Raw genomic sequence first — 27,859 nt, forward strand, 5'->3', positions numbered from 1 at the left:
TATTATGATATTATGATATTATGATATTATGATATTATGATATTATGATATTATGATATTATGATATTATAATATTATGATATTATGATATTATGATATTATGATATTATGATATTAGTATATGATAATATACTACGCATATTATGTCTTTCGCCAGCCATCGAAACTAAGATAAAATAAAATACATTTTTCTTAATTTATACAACCTTGCTAATATGGATACGTTTCTACTTAACGAATCCTAGTATAGTTTAATAATAATATCTCATATGACTGTTAGTTACAGTGTGTTAAAGTCAGTTATCTTGGTGCGGTATTATTTGGACTCTGTATTAACGACTTAAATAACTTTCAAATTTGGTGCCAAGCCAACAAGCGGCTTAGCTCTAATAAGTGTAAATCCATGGCATTTTACATTAACTTACTTCTATATCAAATAAACGGCACTCGAACGCCTAGATACCGAACACGATCTTGATGTACAATATTAAAAATAAACCCATAAGGGTATATGCTATAAGGGTATAAGAGTCTAAGGAATATAATGATACGCGAGAAAGCTCCTATACATTTCGCTGGTGCGCCCCACACTAGAATATTGCTCCATTATCTGTTCCCCGCATATCCGTTTGTTATAAATATATGATTAGGGACAGTTTCCTCTGTTTGCCCTTAAATGCCCACCCTTGGAAAAAAAAAACAATTTGTAAAAAATTAAAATAAGGCTGAAATATTTCAATTGTGGCGGCATCTGACGACCAATCGACAGAAAACAATTAGTTAATGAATTTAAATATTTAATACGCGACTTTGCGGCGATTCGCACCTCAATCGTTAAATAAAACATCCGAAAACCAAGATTATGGGAATTGCCTTGTACTTATGTTGTACCTGTTGGTATTATATTCCTATTATATACCTACGCTTTAAGTTTTCGTAAACTTTAAAATTGCAAAAAAAAACGGACTCCCCCTTGCTAAGCAAGGGATATCTGAAAGTCTGTTTATTACCCGGAAGGTATATTGATTTAACTCAGCAGTTTGCAGAGCAGTAAAGAAGTAAAAGTATATAAAGTACAGTTGCGGTAACAATAATAGCACCACAAGCACATTTCGAGTTTGTCCCAGCGTTTCTCTATTTTCTGACACTTTTTCATCATTTTACTTACTAAACTTAAATACTACAATGATTTTCAATCGAAATAAAAAAATTAGTAACAGATTAAATGGATACTTTAAAAATGATTGGTAAAACAAAAAAAAACCTTCAAATTTAGGCGGTAACAAAAATAGCACTGTTTCTCGTAGTTTGCCAAAACTAAGTAAAAAAATAAAAAAAGGATTCAACAAAGGGATCATATCTTAAGAACTATGTTTAAATAATCTTAATATTTGGTTGCGTGACCTTTGTTGGCAATAACTGCTGCGCATCGCCTTGGCATGGAGTCCACCAAGTCCTGTCACCGTTTTTGAGAAATTTTGGTCCATGAATCCTTGACAACACCCCAAAGATCCTCGTTATTATTGGGTTTGGCTTCAGAAATCTTTTTTTCACTTCCGCCCAAAGGTTTTCGATTGGATTCAAGTCGGGTGACTGAGCAGGCGATTGCATTACTCGGATCGATTTCTGCTCAAACCACTTTCTAGCTTTCTTGCTCGTGTGTTTTGGGTCGTTATCCTGTTGAAATGTCCAAGCCAACGGCATATCATCCTCGGCATATGGCAGCATCACATTTTCCAGGAGATCTGTGTAAATGTGCTGATCCATGATGCCTTGAATCTAATGGATCGGACCTACTCCATAGTATGAAAATCACGCCCATACCATGATGTTTGATCCCCCGTGCTTTACCGCCTTAAAGGTGAAGCGAGGATTATATTCAGTTCGTGGTGGACGCCGAACATAAGACCGAGAGCCTTTCCCACCAAACAACACAATTTTGCTCTCATCTGACCACAAAATGTTGCGCCACTTCTCCACAGGCCAGTCCTTGTGTATCTTGGCATATTCGAGTCGCTTTGCCACATGCTTAACAGTCAAAAGCGGGACTTTTCTGGGACTGCACGCATTAAGGTTGTTTTGTCTTAAGCGTTTGCGAACTGTTTCCACGCTTGCAGCTATCTGAAGCTCCTTCTTCAGTTCCGTCGCCGGCTTAAAAGGCTCCTTCTTGCTTTGCCGAACCAAGCGCTTGATCTCCACGTTGGACATTGAGGGCTTTCTTCCACGTGTTTCGTCCTTTTCGACAAACAGCATTGTGGATCATTTTGTTTGAACACCCGACAATTCGACCAATTTCAGCGTAGGTTTTACATTCAGAGATCATGTTTTTAATCAAATTTCTTTTTTCGACGGTACAATGCTTTTCGCGACCCATAACTAGAGAATTTTTGGTCTTCGTTTGGAACAAATTCAATTAAAACCTTTAATACAACTCCTTTTTTCAAAATTTGTCGAAAAAAATCCCAAATCACTCCTATTAATTTTATTCAACAAATACGTGGTCAGTGCTATTTTTGTTACCGTCTCATTTCGCGCGCTTTTGCAGCAAGTGCCCAAAAACAAAAAGAACCGTTACATTGAGAGAGTAAAAATTTCTTGCTCAGAGAGCCAACATATGGAACTTATTATTCATGAAATCTGACTTAAAAAAAAATAAACATTTTATAATTTTTTTTTAGCAAATCAACTTTCCATCTGCAGTAGTGCTATTATTTTAACCGCAGCTGTATGTACATATGCATACATATTCATATATTTAGTATCGTATATTATGTATAATTATAAATCTATGTGCTTCCTCTTCTATTTTATACATATACATTCTTACCTATTAATTATATACTTTGGAAGTCGGAACGAAAACGATATAACCATTGGAATAATCAAAACAAAACATAACAAAATATGTTCCATTTCTTGTTTATAATTTTAAAGTGCCGTTATTCACTTTAAAACACTTTTTGATAACATATGTTTTTGGTTCTTATTTGATAAGCATCCACTGTATCAATTATTTAAAAATATTACAGAGAAAATTATAATTTTGTTGTATTTGATCATAAATTGTTCTTATTCTTTTTATAAAAAAAAATGAAACATGCATTCATCTCCAACGACTAACTAGCTTTAATATTCTACGTATGTATTTATATTTACACTTTCGGTGCGCTATTTTATTTAGCATTTTATGTTTGTAGTCATGTGTTGCATACCTCTTAGTTTCGTCAATTCTTTTCAATTGATTTTTGTACACATGTCATTTGTTTATAATAGTAGTAATACTTTAAACAAGTATATTATAACGTGTTTAAGAATTTGCATATATGTGCTGACTTTTTGAAGGTGCCCTATACATATGTAAACCTTTAATAAGTAAAAGTAAAAGCTACATGCAAAAATCTCAGCACAGCACTTTAGTATTCATTTATTTGAGATCTATTTGTCTGAACTTTAAAACATTCCCTTCATATGATTTAGGCAACAACAATACAATAAAGATCCGTTATATTTCGTTTCATTTTCTTTTTCTATGCTTTGGTAAAGCTTTTGTGAGGTTGCGGCAGCTCTAGACTCGACCAACTTGCTCTGAGATCGTGATCAAGTTGGCTGCTGCAATTTCTTGCGCTCTCTGAGCCATGTCATGATTCACTGAGCCATTCCTTTCCCTGGCTCATTCGTAAGCTCGTTTTGCAGTAACTTTTCTACTTAAACATTTTATATAGTCGTACGTATGTAGCTACCGCTTCAGTTTGGTGCTTAAACGCGTTGCTCGTACTTCATTAAGCCGTAATCAATTCAGGTGGTGTTGCTATTGCTTAGTACACATACTTTAAAAATATATAGTCTTATGTTGTGAACATCCACCCAAAGTATTGTTAAATAGCTTAAAGGAATTAATAAAAATACAAGAAGAATAGTGAAAAATAAAATTATACGCCATTCATACAACTATGAAAGCCATGGATCTTAACGGATTTTACCAAACTTTTATTTCGTTCCTGATATGGGGTGCATTTTCCAATTTTCCTGAAGTATTTGCAGTACGTGTTGCCAACTCACAGCAAAATCAACCTAAGAAAGGTAAGGAAATCCCATCTTGGTAATTTTTTTCACCTAAGAAGTCTTGAAATATCATTTTGTGATTTGTCGACAGTACATATTCCTTTCATTAAAATGATTATTTAAGTGCAATACGTATATACTCGTATACATCTAAACATGACTATATTTCCAAGGGGTGTTCCAAAGATTTGGGGGATCTTTTGGGTATCTTTACTGTAAATTAATTGGAATGTTTTGCAGGACAAAACGTTGTTTTGCCACACTTGCTTTCCGTTATCGTTTTCATAAGAATATATATATTAGAATTATAGGTTGATTATTTGGCCAACCATATATTATATGGATCAAAACATTTTAAAACTTAAATACCGTCTTTACCTATTCAACCCATACGAAGTAGAATAGTAAAATTATACACAATTAAATACATATGTATGTGCAAATAAAGTGAAAGGGAATAAATATTCAAACTAAAGAAAAATTGAATGGTTTAGGAGAAAGAGCAGTGCAAGTCTACAGATTTAGGGAACTGGCCATATTGGACCCAATGTAGATAGATAAACGTACTTTCTAAAATTTTCCCATACGACGGGCTGGAATGGAAAATTGCCTACACTTTAGGTAAAATTTTCGAAACAAACAAACTACAATATTAATCGCTCTTTTCTATATTTCTTATACCACAAAATTTTGCTTGTATCTGACATTATTTTTGTTATTTATTAAAACTTTTTTTATTTAAATTGCCTTTTTCATCAATATATATTAAAGTTAACAAATTTATAAAGAAATCAAAATATTTAGCCTTCATAAGCTTACACTGGTTTAGCCTACCACTTACTTTGCGCAATAATGTTATACTTTTTTAATTTTACTGATAATGGTATTTCTTCAACTTTTTAATTGCTGAATCGCTGACCTTGTCAGATGTTAGCATGCTACTCCCTACAAATTACGAAAGTGCGAACACTTCAACAAGCTTCAAACTTTTAAATCGTTGAAACCCCGATAATAAGAAAACTCTGTAAGATTAAAGTAAAACAACAGGATTTATTTACTTCGGTCTTAAATTGGAAAGCATTAAAAAAACATATTAAGATCTTTGCTAATAGTTTCTAACTTACTACATATGTACATATGCATGTAACTAAAAGAATTTAACAACCAACATAAATAAAGATATATTAGATAAATACTAGTGATTTCTTTTGTCAGACCATTTAGTAAAAGTTATTTGTAAATTTTTTAGCTGAGAAAGAAAAGTAAGAATTTTTAGACTTTAAGAATAGTGTATAACTATTTTGAGTGAGTCTTAAAAATTTTTTTTTTGCAATTTTCATGGAAAATAATATCAGCAGATATGTATGTATGTTCGGATAATAATATTCGCAGATTTATGTACGTTTGTCATGAAAGTTGACTCCTGTTTTCAATTCGGAGGTCGTCATTTCCATCATTTTTTGGTATGATCTCTTAAAAACTATTCCATAGTTTTTTGTAACCGATTGTAATTTTTATTAATTCACAAAAATAATCTATGCTTCATTGCTTTTCGATTTAGAATACACACCAGATAAAAAAAGAGATATCCGAAACGCACTTGAAAAAAGTTTTTTCGCTTTCAATCGAAATTTTGTTTTGAATTTTAATCTACACATCTTTTAGAAGCTGTGTTAGCGATTTATGTCATTAATCAAACACACGTTTTAAGTGTTGAAATCCAATTTTAGCAATAATATGTCAAAAATGAAACTCAGGAAGGTGATCGAATTTTTGACCCTTTTTCAAAAATACATGTACATAACTTCCTAAAATGAAAAGCCAGTTCAATTTATTGTATATGTATTGTATTGTATATGATTGAAATGAGGTGATCACAATGATTTTGTGCATTACACTTGGAGTTAGGCTTGTGATTTGTTGAAAAGGGTGAAAGGGAAAGTCTAGCCTTAGACTACGTCATTAAAACTCATTGTTTGCAGTTTATGTTTATATAAATATATTATATTTAATGCGGTTTTTACTTTTTATAAATTATTTTTCTGTCATTTATATCTTTATTTGCCTACGTTACACTTACTAATACTCTTAATTATTTGTGGTATGGTCGACAAAAATTAACCTAGCTGGTGGTCGCGCCTTTAAGTTTCTTAAGTTACTTTGAAGAACAATGTCCGCCATCCATTTGCGCCTCGCTCTCTCTCATAGCTGACCAAAGGACTTGTTGACATACGCGACATATCTAGAAGCTGGTTGTGATATTTTAGGAATACATGCATACGTTATTATTTCGAAATTTTCTAACGGATAAACGGGTATTTGATAGTTGATGTACTCGTTTTTTGATCATTCAAGTATGTGCAGATATGATTTGAATATACATAAATTATAGTATAATTTGGTATCTTCCTTAATTAACATTTTTCTAAGTGGTCCTTAACCAATAAATACAAATGTTTTATTTGAAATGAATGCAACATCAAAATACAAATTTATTAAGCTTAAAACCGGTCTGCAAGGGGTATTAAATGGTGCAGCCTTAAATTATAACTGATTCAAGGTGACTTCAAACTGAAAATTTGTGTATGTATGTACGGGCACCCAAACATATTTATTCAATGTTAAAGACAATACAATGGTATTACATTACTAAACTTTAACTTGCAAAACAGAAATGCTTTTTTTAATCAACACATTTTTTTTGTAATGTTATCGTTGCTGAAAATATGATAAAGTTGTTAGGTAAACCCATGCTAGTCATCTCTCTATTTCCATGAATACAAACTAACAGAGTAACATACATATGTGACACGTACGGAATGTGGGACTGGTTTCCGATTGCATTTATACAGTCCCAATATATACATACCTACAAACATATGAATGTACGTATGTATACTATATAAATATGTATGTCCGTTAGTGCAAATGTTTCGAAATAACGTAATTGATTACACTAGCGTACAAAATAAATTGTATAAATAATTTCAAATGGATCTCACAATGTAGAGTGACACATTTTTATGAACCCTATTAAAGAGTTTTTAGAAATGCAAGTTCTATTTCCGCAGTATACCCTTTTACCTTCTCTAAACCGTTCCATATATCCATCCATATCCATTTTTAAAAACGACCATATCACCAAAGACACTAGAATAATTATTCTGATGTCTTTGATATCACCCCTTTCGAGAAATATAAATAAATAGAGTAATATGTGAATTATTTAAAAATTACCATATTATAGATAGGCTATATTAACAATATTGGGTGCTAGGACCGTTTTGTAAATTGTGAATTACACAAACTCTATATCTTGTTTATATCGTAAATATTTCGAAAATCAGAAAATATGTCTTTCTAAAGTATTTTCAGTTCAGTTAATTAACAAATTTATCATCAATCTTAAGATAATATTTAAGCAAATTTACAAACAATGTGCGTAATTTTATTACCATAAAATTATCAAAATATATTTATAAATTTATTTTAAATATGGTTGCATGTATAGTTGTATGTAGATTTCCCATTGATTTTTAAGTCTATTACGGCTAGAAATTGCGGACCAAATACAACACAAAATAACTCACAAAACAAGACTAAGTTGAGGAGCCAGTTTTCTGGTTTACTTTAAAACTGTGTCTGTAATTCATATATGTATGTGTGCAAAAATATTTAACTGTGTGAAATGTTTATACTATGTATGAAGCTGTCTTTGGAGCCCAACGAAATGGAACAGAAAAACTAGTCGACGACAACAGACAAAAAGCTAATAATTTTGTTGCTTGTGGTCTTTTTAAGCGAGAATAATCAAACAAAAAGCTAAGCTAGAAAAGTTAATCTTGCGTTTGGAACATGTACATATGTTTATTTCAAACTCTTCACTTTAATGGGATTCCAAGATCAGAAAAAGTTAAGAGATAAACAGGAGAGTATTGAAAACGATTGATTAAAAAGTGCATACATACATACAAATGTATGTACAAATTATCATTTTAGTAGATTTTCCATATATTTATTAGCGTAAGTTTATTAATTACAATAGGGCTTGCGCGGTCTGCACTTAATGAGACGAATAGTAAGTACGTGGCGATGACCGACGCTTCTAATCTTCCAAAATCGACTGACTTAAGTATAGCAAGAGTTCTTATCTCTAAAGCTTAACAAGTTACAGTTTCTTATAGGTAAAGCTCGATCTATAGATGGGAAAAGCACTTGAGGCTTACGACTATATTTCGGGTGTTTTGTGATTGTGTTAACTCCTCCCCTTCTAAGACGAAGGCTGTCCACAGACTTTTTACAATTGGCAAATCTATTTGAAAGCGGATCTTACGGGTAACATTGGTTGTGCACTAAGTTCCCATACTGCCAACCTGGTACTGCGTTAAACCATCGAAGGGAAGGCAGCTCTGCGTGTCTGGATGATCCGAGAAGTTCGTAAATGCTGCTGATTCTCCATGTCATGGGTTCGCAACAAGGTTCTGGAGATGATCGTAGCGAACTTGGAAAAAATCTTTATTGTAACCGTCGACTTGTTGACGACGATGATGCTGATGTTGGTTGAACTAGTTGACCATCAAAACGTATGTGTTGAACGCACTCTGGTTGGCGTCTGATGGCAGATATTATTCAGTTCGTCGTTTCAGTACCCAGGCGCAGAAATAGTTGCCGCATCTTTACGTCTTTAGCAGATACTACGTTGATAGATCTTAATTCCCTCTTCTACTCTTCTCATCTACTTAAGAGGTAGTTACAGTTTTAATACTAAAGTTTTGACAATAATTAAGTATAACAATTATAATTTTATAATAAAGTTCATTCAGATATTTTTGATATTAAAGTATGTAGTAAAACGCTTATTGATTGCAAGTATTGATTTTCCTATTTAGTTGAACAGAATCAGGAAAGGGTATTGATAACATTAGTGTTTTATTTTTTTTTTTAATCGGGAATTTGAAATCTAATTAGAGTGAGTGCGCTATACTGTTATTATGCCGTTTTGGTAATGCATTTATTTTCTATGGTAGTTTCAGGAAATATTTGTGGTTGCGTGGACTTTAAGTTTTCAAATCATTCGGGTCTAGCATTTCATCACATACCTTTAAAATTTTCTAAAGAGGATGAAGCGGAAATAATACAAAATGTTTAAAGATTAAATAAGAAGGATTTGACAAATATTTAATTGAAAAATGTTTGCAAACTCTTTTACTAGTGTTCAGATTTCACGTTTGTATTTTGCTAACTTGGCGATGGTCACAAAAGGAAAAGAAATACTAAACCTAGCGTAGATTATCTTTATGAACGACCCTCCCTTTTATGAGGACCGTTGTCCCGAGGTCTGCTTCGATTAGTTCTTCCCTATACCGTGGGGTTAGTTTATTTCCCAAGCGATTGTTTTGTTTTACCATGACGGTTTCTCCCACCTCAAAGGTTCTGTCTCGTCTTGTTACATTTTCTCTTCTTAGCTGTTTTTTAAAAGAAGCCAATACTGTATTCGCTGGACCTTTTATTTTATTTCGCATAATACCAAGAGCTTGGTAAAATGTTGAACTTCCCTCGTAATCTTTGAAAACTTTAAAAGCGACATGAGCCGCTTTTCTCCACGACACATATGTTTCACTTTTGCCATCAAAATCTGGCAGAGATTTAATTATATCTAGAGGCTCGCTACAGACAACACCTGGTCTAATTTCAGCATCTACATAAGTTTCCACCTCTGGGGTGTTCACTGTTAATTTCCCGATTCGCTCATTCATCTCCTGCAATTGCTTTTCAAATGATTGTTTTTGGACTGCGAGCGCACCGGCAACAGCACTCTCTACGATCGCTTTTAACTGAGCTTCAAATTCCATTTCGCTAGTTGTCTTTGTTTTTGACCACCAATTATCTGATGACCTATTATTTTTTTCTGCACTGTTTTGCCTACTTGCCTGGTGCGCTGACCATTTATTTAAGCTTGACACTAGGTTGTCCAAAAGGTTATCACTGTCACTCATGTATTTTTATTATCAATACTCTTTGCATAGGTTATAATATAATAATAATAATAATATTTCCAATTCGTTCAACAAGCGTTATACTTACAATATAATAATAGTGATTAACAAACAATTTTAAGGTAGATGGTCTTAGTAATTAATATTATACTTTATGTAATCACGAAACTTTTATTTCTTAGGTTAGAGTTAATTAGCCAAAGCCGCTGGTTTTGTCTCCGGATCCTCCTTTTGTTATTTATTTATAATTATTCAGTTATCGTAGGTTTTTATATCCGTTTGGGCGCCAATTATCATTTTAGTAGATTTTCCATATATTTATTAGCGTAAGTTTATTAATTACAATAGGGCTTGCGCGGTCTGCACTTAATGAGACGAATAGTAAGTACGTGGCGATGACCGACGCTTCTAATCTTCCAAAATCGACTGACTTAAGTATAGCAAGAGTTCTTATCTCTAAAGCTTAACAAGTTACAGTTTCTTATAGGTAAAGCTCGATCTATAGATGGGAAAAGCACTTGAGGCTTACGACTATATTTCGGGTGTTTTGTGATTGTGTTAACTTACACATAGTTTATAGTTCCAAGCTGGCGAAATTGGTTTTTCGCTATGTACGTTTCTGGTTAGTTTTACATAACGACGAGTTGCTTTAAATGAAGCTTTTGTCTTTACAATTACAATACTAGATGCGAAGAGAAATATGTACATATAACATAAAATCTGTATTCAAAAGATATAAAACTTGGCAAAATATTATTGTTTCTTTGCCTACACATGTTATAGCAATCTTCAGCAGAGTTTCAAAAATAAAACTTTAAGTAAGTCGATCTGTAATCCTTATTTCTCGTATATTCTGATGTCAATTATTTACTACGTTGGAGTAACGACCCTTCCGAAATTTTTTGTTTTAAGCATGGGATATTACATTAATATGTAACCATATTAACAAATCTTAACAAAAAAACCTTATAAAGCTAATAATTTCGGTATTTACAAGCGATACGTGCACAGCAAAGTAACGGTCAAAGTTTGGCATCCCGCAAATTCTTTGCGACCATATACAGCTATATACAGTTTGTCAAGAAACTGTTTACACGCTGTGAAATAAGTTGAATTTTTGACTTTAAAGGTAAAAATTAAGGGTTCTTTGCTTAATTGAACGCAATTTTTTCATAAAATATAATTAAACAATATTTATTTTACTTATAAATAAAAAAAATATTTAAAAAATATTAATTATACAAGAAAATACACAACAAATTCCAAGTTTACACACTTTTGAGACTGTCAAGAAACTCTACACATTTTGTTTTCCTACATTTTTTTGTTCTTTTTCTTAGAACGAACTCGATTTTTCCGTTATTTTTGTCTTTGCTTTGCTTTTTACAACGCTTCTATTTTTTAACTTCTGACTGTATGTGGTCTATAATATAGCATGAAACTTTCCTATATGTTGGAGTATGTTTGTTATGGGGTAGTCGATCAAACGCAGCTCAAGTATAGGACGGTGCGTGCTGCCAGACTGTCGGAACGAAGTCCAATGGCGTACGCGAGGCTAACTTGAAAAATTTATTAGAGTGCGAAAACAGTCATCGAGAGTGAACAAGAAGTGAAATCGAAACCACGCGAATCGAGAGATCACAGAGATCAGAGATCGTCGAAATCCATACAGTAAGGGTGCTACATAAGAAGTCCTTGGTTAGTGTCCTGCGACAGTCATAACAGCCGTGCGCTTTGGGAATGTTCTGCTATTTGTAGTGTTGAATGCTTTTGTCAAAGTAAAGTTAGTAAAGTTGGAATTGCATATTGGCGTCGCATCGATCGCTTACCGAAAAGCTAAACTCAATTATATAATGCCGATGGACTCTTCGCAGATCATAGATAATGATGTCACCGCTTTAAATACAACTTTTCAATCAATTTGTATTCTAGGTGCTTCAAACGTGACGTTGATCAACCGTTGTAAACTCTTTTCATAACAGAATAGTTCACTTTAAAGACCCAATAATACCATAATACCATTAAAGTTAAAAGGAATTTTTAGGCGTTTAAAGTCTTTTTTCCTGCTGTTTAAAAAACTCCGTTATGGTCATTGAGTCACCATCCTTAAAAATATGCATTTCTATTCGAAAATTGTTTGCGCGCTTCGCTCTTCATGCTCTACTCATTCATCTTTCGCAAGCATTTCTTTGCCATCCACCTTAGCTCCGCATTCACTGGTGATACTATTACGCGACTTTAATCTTTCACTTTTTTTCTGGATCACTTGTATCGAGCAAAACAAAATGATTTAGTGAATGGTCTTATCGACTGATCACTCGGGACCCACAGTAAATGTTAGATGTAATTGGACTTCGTTTTCATATTAGATTTATATATTGCATGAAACACACGCTCTACTTGATGATCCGTTCCGGAGGATTTTAATCAAACTACTCTTCAAATCTGCACAAATTTCCAAATCTCCATAAATCTTTGCTTAGCAGCAATGATGTCGATCACATCCTATACTGGCTGTAAGTTAAATGTGTTCCAGTAGCTTCTGTTAAGTCCTCGATTGCCCCCCTACATACTCAGCATATAATAATGCTGTAATCTGTTCCTTATAGCCGGATGTAACGTTTTGAAAGCCTCCGTGAAATTAAGGTATCCTTACGTGGTCCCGTTATCAGTTCAGTCTAACAGTTCAATTTACATTGTTATTCATTGAGCAATGAAGGTTTTTTGCCACCGAGAAAGAATCCTTTAAATTTTTACTGCATATCATGTCATAAATTGTCAGATATTAACAGTTATCGTAACAAAAGTAAGCTCAGTACCATTCCGAGGCTGAAAATTAATCATTGATCAGCTACCAGTTTAAATCCATTGTTCATCTTTGCTAGCACGGCTTTCTTATAATCCCCCTGGTTAACCTTTATGAGCCTAGGCTTCCAATTATCAATGCAAAGTGGTTTGACTGCAGGAAAGCCTTTGATTCTTTTGGTTATGAACTACTGATACACAAGCTTAAACTAATCGGCTTATACAACCTTGCTAATATCCTACTGTATCCTAGTATAATTTAATAACATTGAAAATTTCATTGAGAAATGACTGAGTTCCGGTGCTCTCAAGTCATTGATCTTTGTCGACTTTTATTTGGTCTCTGTAATAACGACTTCAAAAACATTAAATTCTGTTGCGAAGCCAGTAAGCTACAAAAAGAAAAAACAAGAGAGAATGCTATAGTCGTATAGTATAGTTTCCCGACTATCTGATACCCATTACTTATCTAGGGGGAATGCGAACCCAAAATTTTATCAGTTTTCTCGGATATCGATAGATATTGGGGAATAAATTTAAATAAATAAATTTTGGGCGGGTTTAGGGCGTGGCAAAAAGTTTTTTGGCAAATCGCTAGAAATTTACAAGACTTATAAAATTATGAAAAAATACAACAAAATTTTAAACACGTGGGCGTGACAGTTTTGGACGGTTTTAGGGCGTTAGAGTAGGCGAGGACAGGGTTACATCGACTAGGCTTTGATCCTGATCAAGAATATATATACTTTATACCGCTTCCTTCTACATGTTACCTATTTTTCAACGAATCTAGTATACCTTTTTACTGTACGATTTATGGGTATAATAATAAGCTAAATCGAGACTAAGTTTTATTGTTATATATATTTTTTTTATTTTATGCAGAAAATCAACCAGATCTTACACCAATGGGGTCCTTCTGGCAGCAACATGTGGCCACTCCTAGTAGTTCAACTCCATTCGATTCACCATTTTTTTCGGCAACACACGGCCTTGTGCAGACTCACCCGTCTATAGGTGGAAGCCACTCTGGGCCCGCTCCATTAAATGGCAATAGCCTTGGGTCTGGAGCTCCATCCTCAATCCTAGCTGGTACTAAGCCAGCCCTAACCGCTGGAAGCGGTTACCTAAACTCACGCGGGAGTCTACCGACCTCTGCACGTTATCCAGCTAATAAGATCACAGGAACCGTCGTGGAACCCAACCCAAAATCTCCATTCCGCCACTTAGATTTCTCTACTAGTGCAACTGCCGAGCTGCGGCGCAATCCTGCGCTATCTGCTCCTGATGAATGTGCACGCGCTTGTCGCGAAGGCGAGCCTCCGAGAATTTGCTACTATCATTTTACGTTGGAATACTACACAGTATTGGGAGCGTAAGTATTCAAAATTCCAAAATTTTTTACTAGAAATATTCGATTTTTTAATAGGCAGTTTCTATACTATTGTATACTATTGTAGATTCGTTGAAAAGTATGTAACAGGAAGAATAAAGCATTTCCGACCATGTAAAGTATATATATTCTTAATAAGGATCAATAGCCGAGTCGATCTCGCCATGTCCGTCTGTCTTATTATTTTATTACCGCCGAGACATCAGGAACTATAAAAGCTAGAAGGATGAGTTTTAGCATACAGATTCTAGAGACAAGGACGCAGAGCAAGTTTGTTGATCCATGCTGCCACGCTTTAACTTTCTCAAATTGCCCAAAACTGCCATGCCCACATTTTTGAACTATTTTCGAAATTTTTTCATAATTGTATTACTCGTGTAAATTTCCATCAATTTGCCAAAAAACTTTTTGTCACGCGTTAACGCCCTAAAGCCGCCAATTTGGTCACGCCCACACTATTGAACAATTATCAAATTTTTTCTCATTTTATTCCCCAATATCTATCGATATCCCCGATTATGAAATTATTAAATTTCGCGTTCGCATTCACACTAGCTGAGTAACGAGTATCTGATAGTTGGGGAAATCGACTTATTTTTTATATACAATGAAAATGAATTTAATCATATGAATATCGATTATAGCTTTTTATTTAATATGAATATTTATTTGGGCTTAAGGTGTAACCTCCTCGACATAAGACTCACATGGCGCAGGCACATTGAAGACAAAAATACTCATTGTCGGGTCTCGCACCCTCCAGCAGCACCTAAAATTATGTCTTCAATTATTGCCAACATTGGAGACACAATTAGTCTGTGGCACCTCAGCTTTCTTTTTATATTGCATATTCATATGCATATCGCATATCAGCTGGGTGAGCAAGTAAGCTCTTATTTTTTTTGTAAAGACCTACACCTCTGCACTATAGGCTAAATGATACCTTTTTGTGGCCAAAATTAAGAACTTCAAAACGGAAAGACTAGACTAGGATAAAGACTTGACCATGCCTTTTACAACAGCAACAATTGTGGCCGTGGCACCGCCCCCTTATATTTAATTAACTAATTTTTGAATATGGATTTCTCTAATTTCGTATGCTTTTTTTAGTCCAATCAAAAAACAACTTATTTCGTAATAATCAAAATTAAACCAAAGACACTCGAATAACAAGATGCGTAACGGCCATACATTGGTTTGGCACTATGCAGCAACTTTTTTGGTGACGGCAAAAATTGCCCTCTGTCCGCTCGATTACGCTGAGAGCGTAAGAAATCTAAAAATAGAATTTCCTTGCTTGTGTCAGTAAAAACAAGAGACGAGAACGCGTATATGTGTGCGTGTTGTGCTAGAAGACGATTTTCGGGCCGAAATCAATTCTGATCGAAGAAACGAATTTACATATTTGGGGAGTTTTGGCCAATTTCGTAGCAATATGATGAAATTGCGCGCTGTTTAAAAATATCAAATTGTAATATATAAAAAAAACTGAATATGAAAAACAACTGAATCTAATGTGCATTTAAAATAATAAAATTGGATCATTTACATACATCATATTAAGTCAAATGACTTAATAAATATACTAAATAATTAAAGCAAATACAAAGGAAATTATTATAGCTACTGTAATTTAAAACGTAAATTTTCCAAAAAGAAGACATTACATATGAAAACTGTTTATTGCAAAAGTCATATCAAAGAATTATTCCAGTGTCTTTGCTTTGGTCACATCTTGAGGCACGAAGTGCGGACACAAGCACTCAACAATCATTGCCTTATTAATTTTTCACACGCCGCAAGATGAATACTCTAATGACAAATATTCTTATATAAAGTGATTTTTGAAATTTATTTTTGTGATAATATGTACATAGTTTTGGCTATTTCTAATCTATTTTCAAATAATAATAACGTTAAGGCAATGCAAAACAAGAATTTTTCGTATGGTGTTAATTGATTAAAAATAATATAGATTTAAAGTCTAAGAACTTCTAAGGTGATGGGCATATTTTGTCAAATTTACAATGCATGAGCATACGTGTGAACACATACAGTTGTCTGCTATGCGTAGAAAATAGCTGTTCGCTGTAGCGCTCTCCGCTCTCTCGCTCATGAACAAAAATTTGAGAGAGCCTGCAGCCACCTCTAGAGCCACGGCGGAAAAATCGTGTTCCAAAAAATCGTATGGCGTTACGCATCTTGTTATTCTAGTGTCTTTGGTTAAACTCACTTTTATCTGAAAAATCTCTCCCAAAATCTCAAAATGTGCAATTTTTAATTACAATTATATAAACAAGAATTAAATAAGCTACAACATGCGGTACATTTCATTGTTGGACTCAGCTGGACTCACTTCAAATTCCTTTTAAAAATTAAGTTATTATCAAATAGTTGTTTTTGTAAGGCAACCGGAAGGTGCGACCTAAAAAGGTTAATTACAAAGAAAGTGCTTAAAAGTGCTTTTTAAGCACTTTAAACGAAGTGAAACTCAGTTTAAATCTCAAGTTAAACATAAGTTTTTGTTTCAACTAATATACCTAAAAGCGCTATTTAAAACACTCAATTACAATCCAATACAAAACCACTTATGAAATTTATTATATGATATGTTGTACAGATATTCAATAAATTATTGCGTTAAGGCAATGCTTTAACGTAATATAGATTTAAAGTCTAAGAACTTGTAAAGTGATGTGCCTCATACGCAAGTACTAAAAGCCTTACATTGGACTTTGACGGCTGGACGATGCTTTATCTTTCTCTCAAGAGATAAGAATCTTTGCAATGCTTGCTGGTAGGACTCCCCCAACAGATCTAAACTTAGCTTGTCTGGCAATCGATCAGAATAATCCCCGGCCGGCAAGCGAGCAAAGTGTTTCACGATATGAGCTTCACAGTAAAGCTCTTCCCTGGAAGCACGAGCAATTGGGTCGAGGTAACTCTCCACCTCCCAAAACCGACGAAGCAGCACATCAAGTCGATCCAGTTGGGTTTCCTCATTAGGCGGAATAACCGTGCACGACGATATAAAAGCCTTGCCATTGGAGCGACTGCAGCGGCAAACGAACCAGGCAATCGCGGCAGAAGTCCGTCTGGACAACGAATAGCAGGACGTAAATAAGACTGGCGCCTATCAAGGCGATGAGGGCGATTGAACTCTGGATCCGCGAGTTTCAGGTTTTGGGGTATTTTCCAGTTACAAACGTCGACGTTGGTCTGATGTTTTGTTATATTGAAAGCAATGACAGCAGTGATGGAAGTCAAGTACTCGGAGGTTCGAGATCGCATTGTTAAGTTAACTGACAAACCACCTGCTTTGAAACTAGAGTCACCTATTCCAGTAACACACCCCAAAGATTTTTCTGAAGTTGGCACATGTGGCTAGGAGTACGACATCTTTGCCTTAATCGTGAGAAATAATAGCTCAAGATGGACCTGACATTGCAGAGGGCTCTGTTACATGATTCAATAAATCAATCTCAGTAACCTGATATATTTTGAGTGACGAAGACGAGGCTTAGTTCTTCAAATGAAGCGGAGTACGGTGCTTATATCCGCAGGCATGACAATGGCCAGAGTTGCACTGCCTCCATTTTTTGTTTTTTTTTTTTTTGTTTTCGCACGGGTCCCACGGCCACACTTCCCTCCCAACCGACCGAGGGGCGCTGCCGTGTATCGTACGGCTCGATTTGCGAGAAGATATAGACGCGATATAAAACAGAGAACAGGAACGAGGAAATGAATATAATGTAAAATAACCATATTAAATATTACTGTTAGTAGTATCGAATTATGTAATTAAAAAAGTTAAAATCGATTGCTTTAAGAGCGGCAGGGACGGTAAATTAATTAAAAGTAGTCTACTATAATAAGAGGTAATATACGGTTTGCATCCCAATTTAGGCGCGGCAAGGCTAAAAGTAAGAATTTTTTTGGACCGATTCAATGCGGTCCGAGTGGACTGCGTATTGTGGACTCCAAACAGGTGATTCGTACTCGAGAATCGGACGGACTAACGAAATAAATAAGGTTTTAGTCAAGTAAGGATCATCAAATTCCTTAGACCACCTTTATTTTATAAAACCAAGCACACCCCTGGCCTTATTGACAATAGAGGAAATATGGTCAGAAAATTTTAGTTTTGGGTCCAGAAGAACACCAAGATCATCAACTCGTGTTATTCTGTCCAAGGAGCACCCACTTAGAGTGTATGTCATTGCGTATTGGGTTGGCACGACAAAAGGTCATAACTTTACACTTGAAGCCATTTAAGTCTAACACGTTATCACGGCACCATATTTGAAATCGATCTAGATCGGATTGTAAGTCTAAATAGAATAATTTAACATCGACTGCGTACATAAGTAAACGCGAATGTTTTATTATTAAGGGGAGGTCGTTAATGAATAAGGTAAAAAGAAGCGGACCAAGATGGCTCCCTTGTGGGTCACCGGATGTGACTCGGAGAATACAAGATAAAGAATTTTTAAAGAGGACTTGTTGCGTCCTGCCATTCAGATAGCTTGAAACCCAATTTAGATGATCAACAGGGAAATTAGAAGGTAATGATTAACAGAGTCAAATGCTTTACTAAAATCAGTGTAGATGACATCTGTTTGAAGATTATTTTTGAAACCCTGTATTACGAAAGAAGTTAGCACCAAGAGGTTAGTGATTGTTGATCTGCGTATCATAAAACCGTGTTGACACGGTGATATGATTGATCTACAAAGGTGCTGCAAATGAGGAGTGATAACATTTTCAAAAAGTTTCCTTCCATATATGAGAGAATTGTGAAGATTAACCGAGCGCTTAAATATTTACAAAGGATGCACTGAGAACCGGCATTTTAAAATTTTATATAGAGTCTGGACTTTACATTTCTTAGGTGTGTCAACTCTTTATTAAACCAAGGAGGTTTAGAGATTGACGGATAGTACATCGGAACACAAGAGTCAAAAAATGATTTAATTGCGGTATAAAACATATTAATCGCATCCGCCATTATGTTGCAGGATTAAAGATCGGACCAATTAAAGCCAGCTATAAAATTGTTTAGCCTTCGAAAATTTGCCTTGCGAAAACAGGGAATTCGCTTTGTTGACTTCTCTGAATTTACTTTTAATACCGTACCTATGTCGATTGCCACCTCGAAAGTAGGATGATATGGATCTTCAGGTTGAGTAAGAGGTGCTACCCTCAGAAATACACAGAACCACACTTTCAGGACTTGGTACAAAACACAGATCCAACAGACGACCAAGAGAGTTTGGAATATAATTAACTTGCGACAACGATAAGTCGAGCAAGCCGTCAATAAAATCATGTTGTGCTAAAGGGAGAAGGATATTCGATTGTTTTTCTGGGGACCACATTGTGCCAAGTATATTAAAATCACCTAAAACTACCAATTGGTCCCTGTCAGACAGTTTATTCAAGATGGAAAGATGATTCTGATATTCTGGGAATTCAGAAGATGGCGGAATATACGAGCACGTAATATAAACTGATCTGTCGGAAAAAGACAGCTTTACGCATAAGAATTCAGAGTTACGGGACTCGTCAAAAACGCGAGGGTAGATCTAACCGCAATTAAGACTCCACCTCCCCGTCTGGAGGGATGGTCATACCTATATATAGTGTACATATCTGGGAAGACTTCGGAGTTAAGTATCTCCGGCTTAAACCAAGTCTCTGTGAACACTATTATATGGGATGCAAATGAAAGACTATCACAATACAATTTGGTTAGTTTGCTACGCAAGCCTCTAGCATTTTATTAGGAGATAGTTTTTTGAAGAAGAGGAAGAAGATGAAGTGGCGGATGGTGCAGTGGTCTGACCACGTGAGGGAAGTTTAATTCCCACGGGCCCCTTTTTTCTATTTTTGATCTTAGCTTCGAACTCTTTTACCACCATACTATCCGGCCAAAAATTACCCGATCATATGGTCGAAAAAAGCTCGTTTGGGACATTTATCTTGAAAGATGATAAGTCCCTAGCGTAAGAGAAGTTAAATTTTTCCACTTTTATATTATCCGCTTTTGTTTTGTCTTGTATGTAAGAGAATATATCAGATGATGTTTGATCAGGGGAAAGCCGAGAAACGAAAATTTGTTTCTTTAGTGAAACCACCGCGAGGGGTTTTGGCCCTGCAGATTGCATTTCTAAAGTGCCAACTTGTGCCGGTAGTTCGGACTCAATGTTTCCTTGTGGTGGTAAACTAATCGGGACAGGTGGAATCACTGGTTGAGAAACCAGTGCAGACAATTCGCAATCTTTAGCAATCACAGGGTGGGGTCCCTGCACAGCGGATTGATCGGATTGCTCCGCATCTTTTTTAGCTGCCGATCTTAGCAACATATGCGGATTTGCTGCGAATGACAGCTGATCAGTTGTGGAGTCCTGTTGATCATTTACCCGTGGTTGCGGGGCCTTTGGTAGCCTACCACCAGCGGCTTTTTTGCGCTTTGGAGATTCATCTAATAGCTTAAGGTCATTAAACTGTGAATTAATCGCGGAAAGAAGATCATCGGCTCGACGAAAACTATCTCTAGCTACGCCAAAACTGTTGATCAGTTCTTTCAAGCCATCTTTAGTTTGGCGCATAAACGATTTCATCTCGTTCGCAACCACAAGGCAAGCATCACAACAGTAATTTAGATTTTTACCCTTTGCTAGGTCATCACTTCTACGGCCATTAAAACCAGCGCACTTAGTATGCACCATTCTTTCACATAGCCAACAAGTCATTTTTGGCTGCTCAGGTTTTATAACCTGGCAACAATTTTTATAAAAGCAGACAACATTTACGGTTTCCATGCTTATCTAAAATCAGACCACTGTGCACGAAAACACAAGATCAAAACTTTCAAGCGAGCTGGGAGAGTGAGAGAGTGAGAGCGAAAAGTGCAGTTTATGTGTATGCAAAAAACAACAGCATACAGCCCTGCGAACAACGCACAAAAGGGAGAGTAAACAAAAAACAAAGACGAAAAATGCAAAATACTTTGTATATTTGTTTAAACTACTGCACAAATCATAAGGAATAACTCGCGAAGCGAGCGGATCTTTAATAATTATGTTTAAAATATATGATAATTAAAGAAGATTATTAAAAACTACGGCTGGTTTGGCAAACACAAAATAAGAATCGGGGCGCAAAAAAAACGACCGTTCGCTTTGAAAGCCAAATTGTGTCATTAGGCATTAACTGATAACCACTCTTAAGGCGATTTATACAAAGGTCAGTTTTTTTGCTTCTTGAAATCGACTTCCTGGAGTTATGTTCTTAAGGCTTTGTCAGTACTGAATTGAGTGCCCAGAAGCATAACAGAAAGAACATGTCGGAGGATTAAGGTGGCTAGAAAGGCTGATTCACGCATATTAGCTGTACAATTAGTTTCCACCATGGCGCAATCCGTAGTCACCAGAGTCCTGCATCGCTGTTCCAGATATGATGACATGGAATCCCCTTTGGAATTAAGATTTTGAAGGCTAGGTCCTCCAAGTGCTCCTCCCATTTGGCCTGACTCGACAGATCCAGCTTTTGGGCAAGTACTTGGACGTTAATGCATACAGCAATTTGCTCCGTTGTACCCAATCCGCTTAGAACACGAATATGAGAGTTGAATTTATTCGACACGAAATATTAAAACAGATACGCTCTGGACATCCGATATCTCCTGACATACGCTTGAAAAACCAAAAGTCAATTAGAAAATCTGTTACACTTTATACAGTTGCCGTCGGTAATGAGCGAATGATTTTCAACGACGTGTCCCTTAGACAAGATCGTAGATGCTGCAGCTTTTCTACGCTTGTAGAATGACTATCTATTATCGTCGCAAACATAGAATACAAGTTCCAGTGAATATCGTGAGCTCAAGAGATGGCAGCGACGGTGCCGGTGTCATGCCGGAGTGGACGTAGCTGATGGGCACAATCATACGTAGAAATGCCGCCAGCAAAGGTTGCGTGCGGATGCGTTTACAAGGCACGCTTTGAAATTTGAGGAGAATGTCATCAAAGTTCTCACTTATATAACTCTTAATTTCTTCAAAATCCAGCTGGATCGTCGGCAAACGTGTCGAGTATTTGTAGGGATGTCTGCTGTATAGATGAGGTATAAAATAGGACCAATTACGCAGTCTGGGGATTCTCCAGCCTTAATTTTTGTTCCGCACTGCAAACTTTTTGTCATAGACTTTAGAAGTTTGTGTATTCTTTCTGGTAAAGCTGTAAACATTAGACAATCAAGCCAGACCCTGTCAAATGCGTGGGTATACGTCTAAAACTACGTCCGTACAATATTCTCTATTTTCGAATCCTACTTATTATTTTATTATTATTATTACTTATATTATTTGCGCTGTAATTCGTTTCACATGCTCAATGGTTCCGTGGCTTTCGCGAAAACTAAATTGATAGGCTGGGACTTTGTTGTGGGCTCTCAGATGTAGATTAAGTTGGATTATCTGGCATTTTTCCAAAGGTTTCAAAATACATAAGAGTTGACTTATTGGTCTGTAAGGCGAAGCAACAGAGTGGTCCTTACCAGGCTTTGAAAACATTATGATAATCGATCACTTTTATCATGGTAACTATGTTTGGTAAAGAGCTGAGTTATATAGCTAACGCCGGAATGTGGCCGCTCATGATCATTTTCGGTGTTATATGGTCAAAGCCACCCGGATTTTTTCCGGATAAGATTGTCTTTAATTATTTTAGTTTGGAGGAAACACAATTGTGGTGTGTTGTTAGTGGCAGTTTACGGATAAAGACGGTAGCGCTAATGTACTAGTAGCCTGGTTTGGAGTTAATACATTTTGTAGGTGAGCGCTAAATGTGGAGGCTCAGTCTGCTTAACATTGAAATATTTCTCAGCAAAACGCTGAGCGTATTCCTTCTCTACCGTGTGGCTATTGTTAGCTTTTGTTTTGCAGATGGAGATCTGGAGGACTGCCATTCTCCACGTAAGCGTCGCTTTTCCAGGACGAGTTTCGATTTGTTCGTCAGTCCTATTCGGATTAATTGTAACGTTTCTGATTTTAGGGCTGCTGCCGTAAGAACGGATTCTAGTGTACCTGTGCAGCTCCTTTAATCAGATTCAGTGTTAAGTTTTGGGTTTTTAGCTCAATGTGTGAGCTTATACATTTTTATACCCGTTACTCGTAGAGTAAAAGTGTATACTAGATTCGTTGAACAGTATGTAACAGGCAGATATATATTCTTGATCAGGATCAATAGCCGAGTCGATCTACCCATGTCAGTCTGTCCGTATGAACGTTGAGATCTCAGTAACTATACAAGCTAGAAGGTTAAGATTCAGAATACAAATTCTAGAGACAATGATGACCACGCCCACACTTATGAAAAATGTGTTGATGTTTTTTCACATTTTTATTAATCTTGTAAATTTCTATAGATTAAAAAAAAAATGTTTGCCACTCGCACAGTTTAAAAAATCGTTCTAATTTTTTTTCGTTTTATTGTTTGTTTTGCCAATTTCTATCGGTTTACCAAAAACACTGTAGCAACGCCTCTACTAACGTCTTGAAAATTTTTTTAATTTCTTCTAATTTCCCAATACTATCGATATGCCAGAATTTTGCGTTCATATTTCCACTAGTAAAAGTAACTTGTATATGATACTCCCGGAATTCGTCTATAGCATTCTCTCTTGTTGCATATTAATACATTTTTTTAACTGATAAAAATTAGCTTGACCAACAAAACCCTGCTATAATACTTTAAAATATTGGTTGTTTTTAATTTTTTATTCCGAAACGAAAACACGGCTTACAAAATACAGTCGTATTTCTAAGTTTCTCTTGCACAGCTGTATATGTATTTTTGAATAAAGAGTATAATGTAAAAACTTTACCTACTTTAGGATTGAACGATGGGCATAAATGCGTGTGCAGTTTAATTCTAATGCGAATACTTACAAGAACATTTTTGTCTTTATCAGTTTTAAGTTTTTAAGTATCATTATTATTATTGTCTACATGTTGCATTAAGCTTTCTGACATATGCAATCGATGAATAATCATTTCTGAAATAAGCTTACGTATTCCAAATTAAAATGGGAAGGGTGTGAGAATACTTTTGTATTATATTTAATTTCGAATAATTTTTAATGTGAAGGGACCTATATTTAGAGCGTGGCTATGCAGTTTAAACTTTATTTTGTGTACTTATGTATTCATTAAAAAGAGTCTAAGGAAAGAGACAAAAGAAAAGATTAAAAACATTGGACAACAGGATACATTTAAAATGCATTTAAATGAATGATTATAATCGTGTATCAACAGATCAGAGTCAGCCTAACATCATACTATTCTAGTCAAGCCAAGCACAGAAGAGGTGTTAAATAAATCGACAGTATTGTAGCGAACAATTTCTTTGAGAACCAAAGACCGAAATCTAACGATCAACGACGACAGCTCAAAAATGCTGGGCACATACAGTTTTGAAAATACGATAATTCGAAAATGTCCACAAATACAAAATATTGACCTTTTTCAATTTGCATATCAAGTTTGTCCTGCCTACCCACCCATTAGAATTAAAATTAATACATACTTTCGAAAATATTAGACATTAAAGACAAAATAGGTCTTCTCGGAGAAAGTGTTTCCCCATCTCTTTTAGAAATAAATTTTATCAATATATTTGCCCCCCTCAAAAATAAATATACTTTGTACGCATATTAAAACTAATATTTTATAAAATTAATATACATTAAATCGTAAGTAGCTATAAAAGCTCTTCGTCTGTTGCGTTATTATACCAGTTACTTGTAGTGTAAAAGGGTATACTAGATTCGTTGAAATGTATGTAACAGGCAGAAGGAAGCGTATATGAACCGTATAACCGAGATCTCAGGAACTATAAAAGCCATAATGTTGAGATTCAGCATACAGATTCTAAAGACAAAGACGCAGCGTCAACTTGTTGACCCATGTTGCCACAAACACTCTAGCGCCCACAAACCGTCCAAAACTGCGACGCTTACATTTTTGAGTTAAGTTTTGGATATTTTTTTTTTTTTATAATTTTATTAGTCTTGTAACTTTCTATAGACTTGACAAAAATCATCACGCCCACACTTTTAAAAAATGCTTGGATTTTTCTTCGTTTTATTGTTAATCTTGCCAATTTTGATCTGTAAATCAGAAACCCTGGTCACGCCCCCTTTCACCTACACTCCCAAGATAGACACACAAACACTGTTAAACAATTTTTAAATATTTTTTCATTTTATTCACCAATATTGGCTACACTTAATATGTCTTTCCTTACAATTGAGCAAGTTTAAAATAAATAAATCAAATTAATATATTTTTATCGGATTGACCTAATTATAATTATAATTATTTACACACAGTGCGTGTCAAGTATGTACTCCAAACGCAACGAATACGGTTTGGAGCCATTGTCAGTGTGTCTTAGCTGATGGAGTTGAACGTGGAATTCTAACTGCGAATCGTATGATACCCGGGCCAAGCATTCAAGTGTGTGAAAACGACAAAGTCGTTATTGATGTGGAGAACCATATGGAGGGAATGGAAGTAACTATACACTGGCACGGTATATGGCAACGTGGATCGCAGTATTATGATGGGGTGCCCTTCGTTACTCAGTGCCCCATTCAGCAGGGTAATACCTTCCGTTATCAGTGGACAGGAAACGCTGGGACACATTTTTGGCATGCTCATACCGGTCTACAGAAACTAGATGGACTCTACGGCAGCGTCGTGGTTCGACAGCCACCATCAAGGGACCCTAACTCCCATTTATATGATTTTGATTTAACAACACATATAATGCTTATCAGTGATTGGTTGCATGAAGATGCAGCAGAGAGATATCCTGGACGCTTGGCTGTTAACACAGGCCAAGATCCGGAGTCTATGTTGATTAACGGAAAAGGCCAGTTTCGTGACCCGAACACTGGATTTATGACTAATACTCCGTTGGAAATATTCACAATTACGCCAGGACGTCGTTACCGCTTTCGAATGATAAATGCATTTGCTTCAGTCTGTCCAGCACAGGTAACAATTGAGGGTCACGGCATGACGGTTATAGCAACCGATGGTGAGCCTGTGCATCCTGTTGATGTAAATACAATCATTTCCTTTTCAGGTAAGTTCCTTTTTTATTAGAATAATATCTACAAATATTTATATTTATTTCTAGTGAATATTTTAAAAGTGGAACTTTATTACAGATTGCTTAATCATTATCTTAGACAAAAATCATTCACTTAGAAATAAATAGCTAGTGCAGTTTCCCTCCCGCCATCTTCCATTACGTTTGAAAGCTGTCAAGCTTTCCATAATTTGAATATGTCTTACAAAACTCAAACTCCACAAACATTTCTAGTAATCCCTTTCACATTGCCATCAAACTTGGGTACCTTCGATTTTCAATATTTCGTTTTGGTATGAAACTTGCAGAGATTTCAAATAAGAAGTTTACATTAAGAATACGATTATTGGTTTACCCCAAACTCTCACTCCTACAATTGAAAGTTAAGCTAGAGGCCCGCAACCTCACTATACTCTTTTTTTGCACGCGAACCTCTCGAGCGACCTGGTTCTGTGCCTGTGTACAAACGAATAGCTTCGGACAGTGATTATTTCGGTCACCTACCCTAGTAATTATGGTAATTATAGCCTGGTACAAACAGATAGTGTTAGGTCTATGGATACATAGTCACCCATCAGTTTTTGATCGAAGAAACCTATTAAACCTGATCAAACCTATGACAACCACTTTATAACTACGACTGCATACTATTTAAAACCTTCCTGAACCAGAACTTCTCAAAAGACCAGAAATAATACAAGGATATAGCGACGGCCAGAAAAACCTAGCTTAAGAGTATTATTAACAAGAGAGAATGCTATAGTCAAGTTCCTGGACTATCAGATACCCATTATTCCGATGGAAGTGTGAACGAGAAATGTAATTTTTTTTAATATCGGTAGAATGTGGGAAAAAAATAGTGTCCGTTTTGGGCGGTTTGTGGGCATGGAAATAATACAAAGTAATATCACAATATTTCTCAAAAGTTTGGGCGTGGCAGTTTAGGGCGCTTTGTGGGCGTGTGGAAAAGTTTTTTTGCATATCAATAGAAGCTTACACGACTAATATAAAAAAAAAACCGTTTTCAGGCGAGTGAACATGTGAGCCTTGGGCAAAAAGTTTTTTGTCAGATTTATAGAAATTTACAAGACTAATAAAAACATAAATAAATATTAAAACATTTACCAAAACATTTAATCTCAACCTTCTAGCTTTTATAGTTCTTGAGATCTCGACGTTCGTACGGTTACTCTACGAGTAACGACATCTCACATTCACTCGATTTAAAAAATTTCAAAATTATTCTTTCAATTTCCAGTCAAAAACGTTAAGTTGTTGCTTAACTTATAATGCTGGTTCTTCCTAGAAAAGATATGCTGATGCTGATATATCAGAGAAATGAGAGTAAAGACAATAAGCTATAGATAGATTACTCATGCACGAGTGCTTCGTGCTTACTTGTGACAGATATATACAGACGAACCATAATTCAAAATGCCAAT

The 27,859-nt window shown here is 35.5% G+C and overlaps 1 protein-coding gene across 5 annotated transcripts in view, besides 15 other annotated features; it reads left to right on the top strand.

The window, feature by feature from the left end:
- Nucleotides 1-1,074: 1,074 nt before the first annotated feature.
- Nucleotides 1,075-2,728: a mobile genetic element.
- A 1,014-nt stretch (nt 2,729-3,742) lies between these two features.
- stw (straw) overlaps nt 3,743-27,859 on the top strand; it is a 42,352-nt gene continuing 18,235 nt past the window's right edge. For 4 of the 5 annotated variants that reach the window (NM_136326.3, NM_001273780.1, NM_001144134.2 and 1 more), the window contains exons 1-3: nt 3,743-4,080; nt 13,749-14,238; nt 25,651-26,411. In NM_136326.3, the coding sequence (NP_610170.2) occupies nt 3,951-4,080; nt 13,749-14,238; nt 25,651-26,411 (1,381 nt within the window). In that variant the 5' untranslated portion in view covers nt 3,743-3,950. Of the gene's footprint in view, nt 4,081-6,094; nt 6,417-13,748; nt 14,239-25,650; nt 26,412-27,859 lie in introns of those variants that run through there. The other variant, NM_165432.3, reaches the window with a different exon arrangement.
- Nucleotides 7,205-7,245: a mobile genetic element.
- Nucleotides 8,048-10,622: a mobile genetic element.
- Nucleotides 11,130-11,457: a mobile genetic element.
- Nucleotides 13,273-13,658: a mobile genetic element.
- Nucleotides 14,321-14,848: a mobile genetic element.
- Nucleotides 14,946-14,996: a mobile genetic element.
- Nucleotides 15,410-16,478: a mobile genetic element.
- Nucleotides 16,916-16,951: a mobile genetic element.
- Nucleotides 17,870-21,451: a mobile genetic element.
- Nucleotides 21,667-21,902: a mobile genetic element.
- Nucleotides 22,326-23,425: a mobile genetic element.
- Nucleotides 23,448-23,946: a mobile genetic element.
- Nucleotides 25,079-25,128: a mobile genetic element.
- Nucleotides 27,164-27,603: a mobile genetic element.

This window comes from Drosophila melanogaster, chromosome 2R (genome assembly GCF_000001215.4).
Source record: "Drosophila melanogaster chromosome 2R".
NCBI classification, from domain to species: domain Eukaryota; kingdom Metazoa; phylum Arthropoda; class Insecta; order Diptera; family Drosophilidae; genus Drosophila; species Drosophila melanogaster.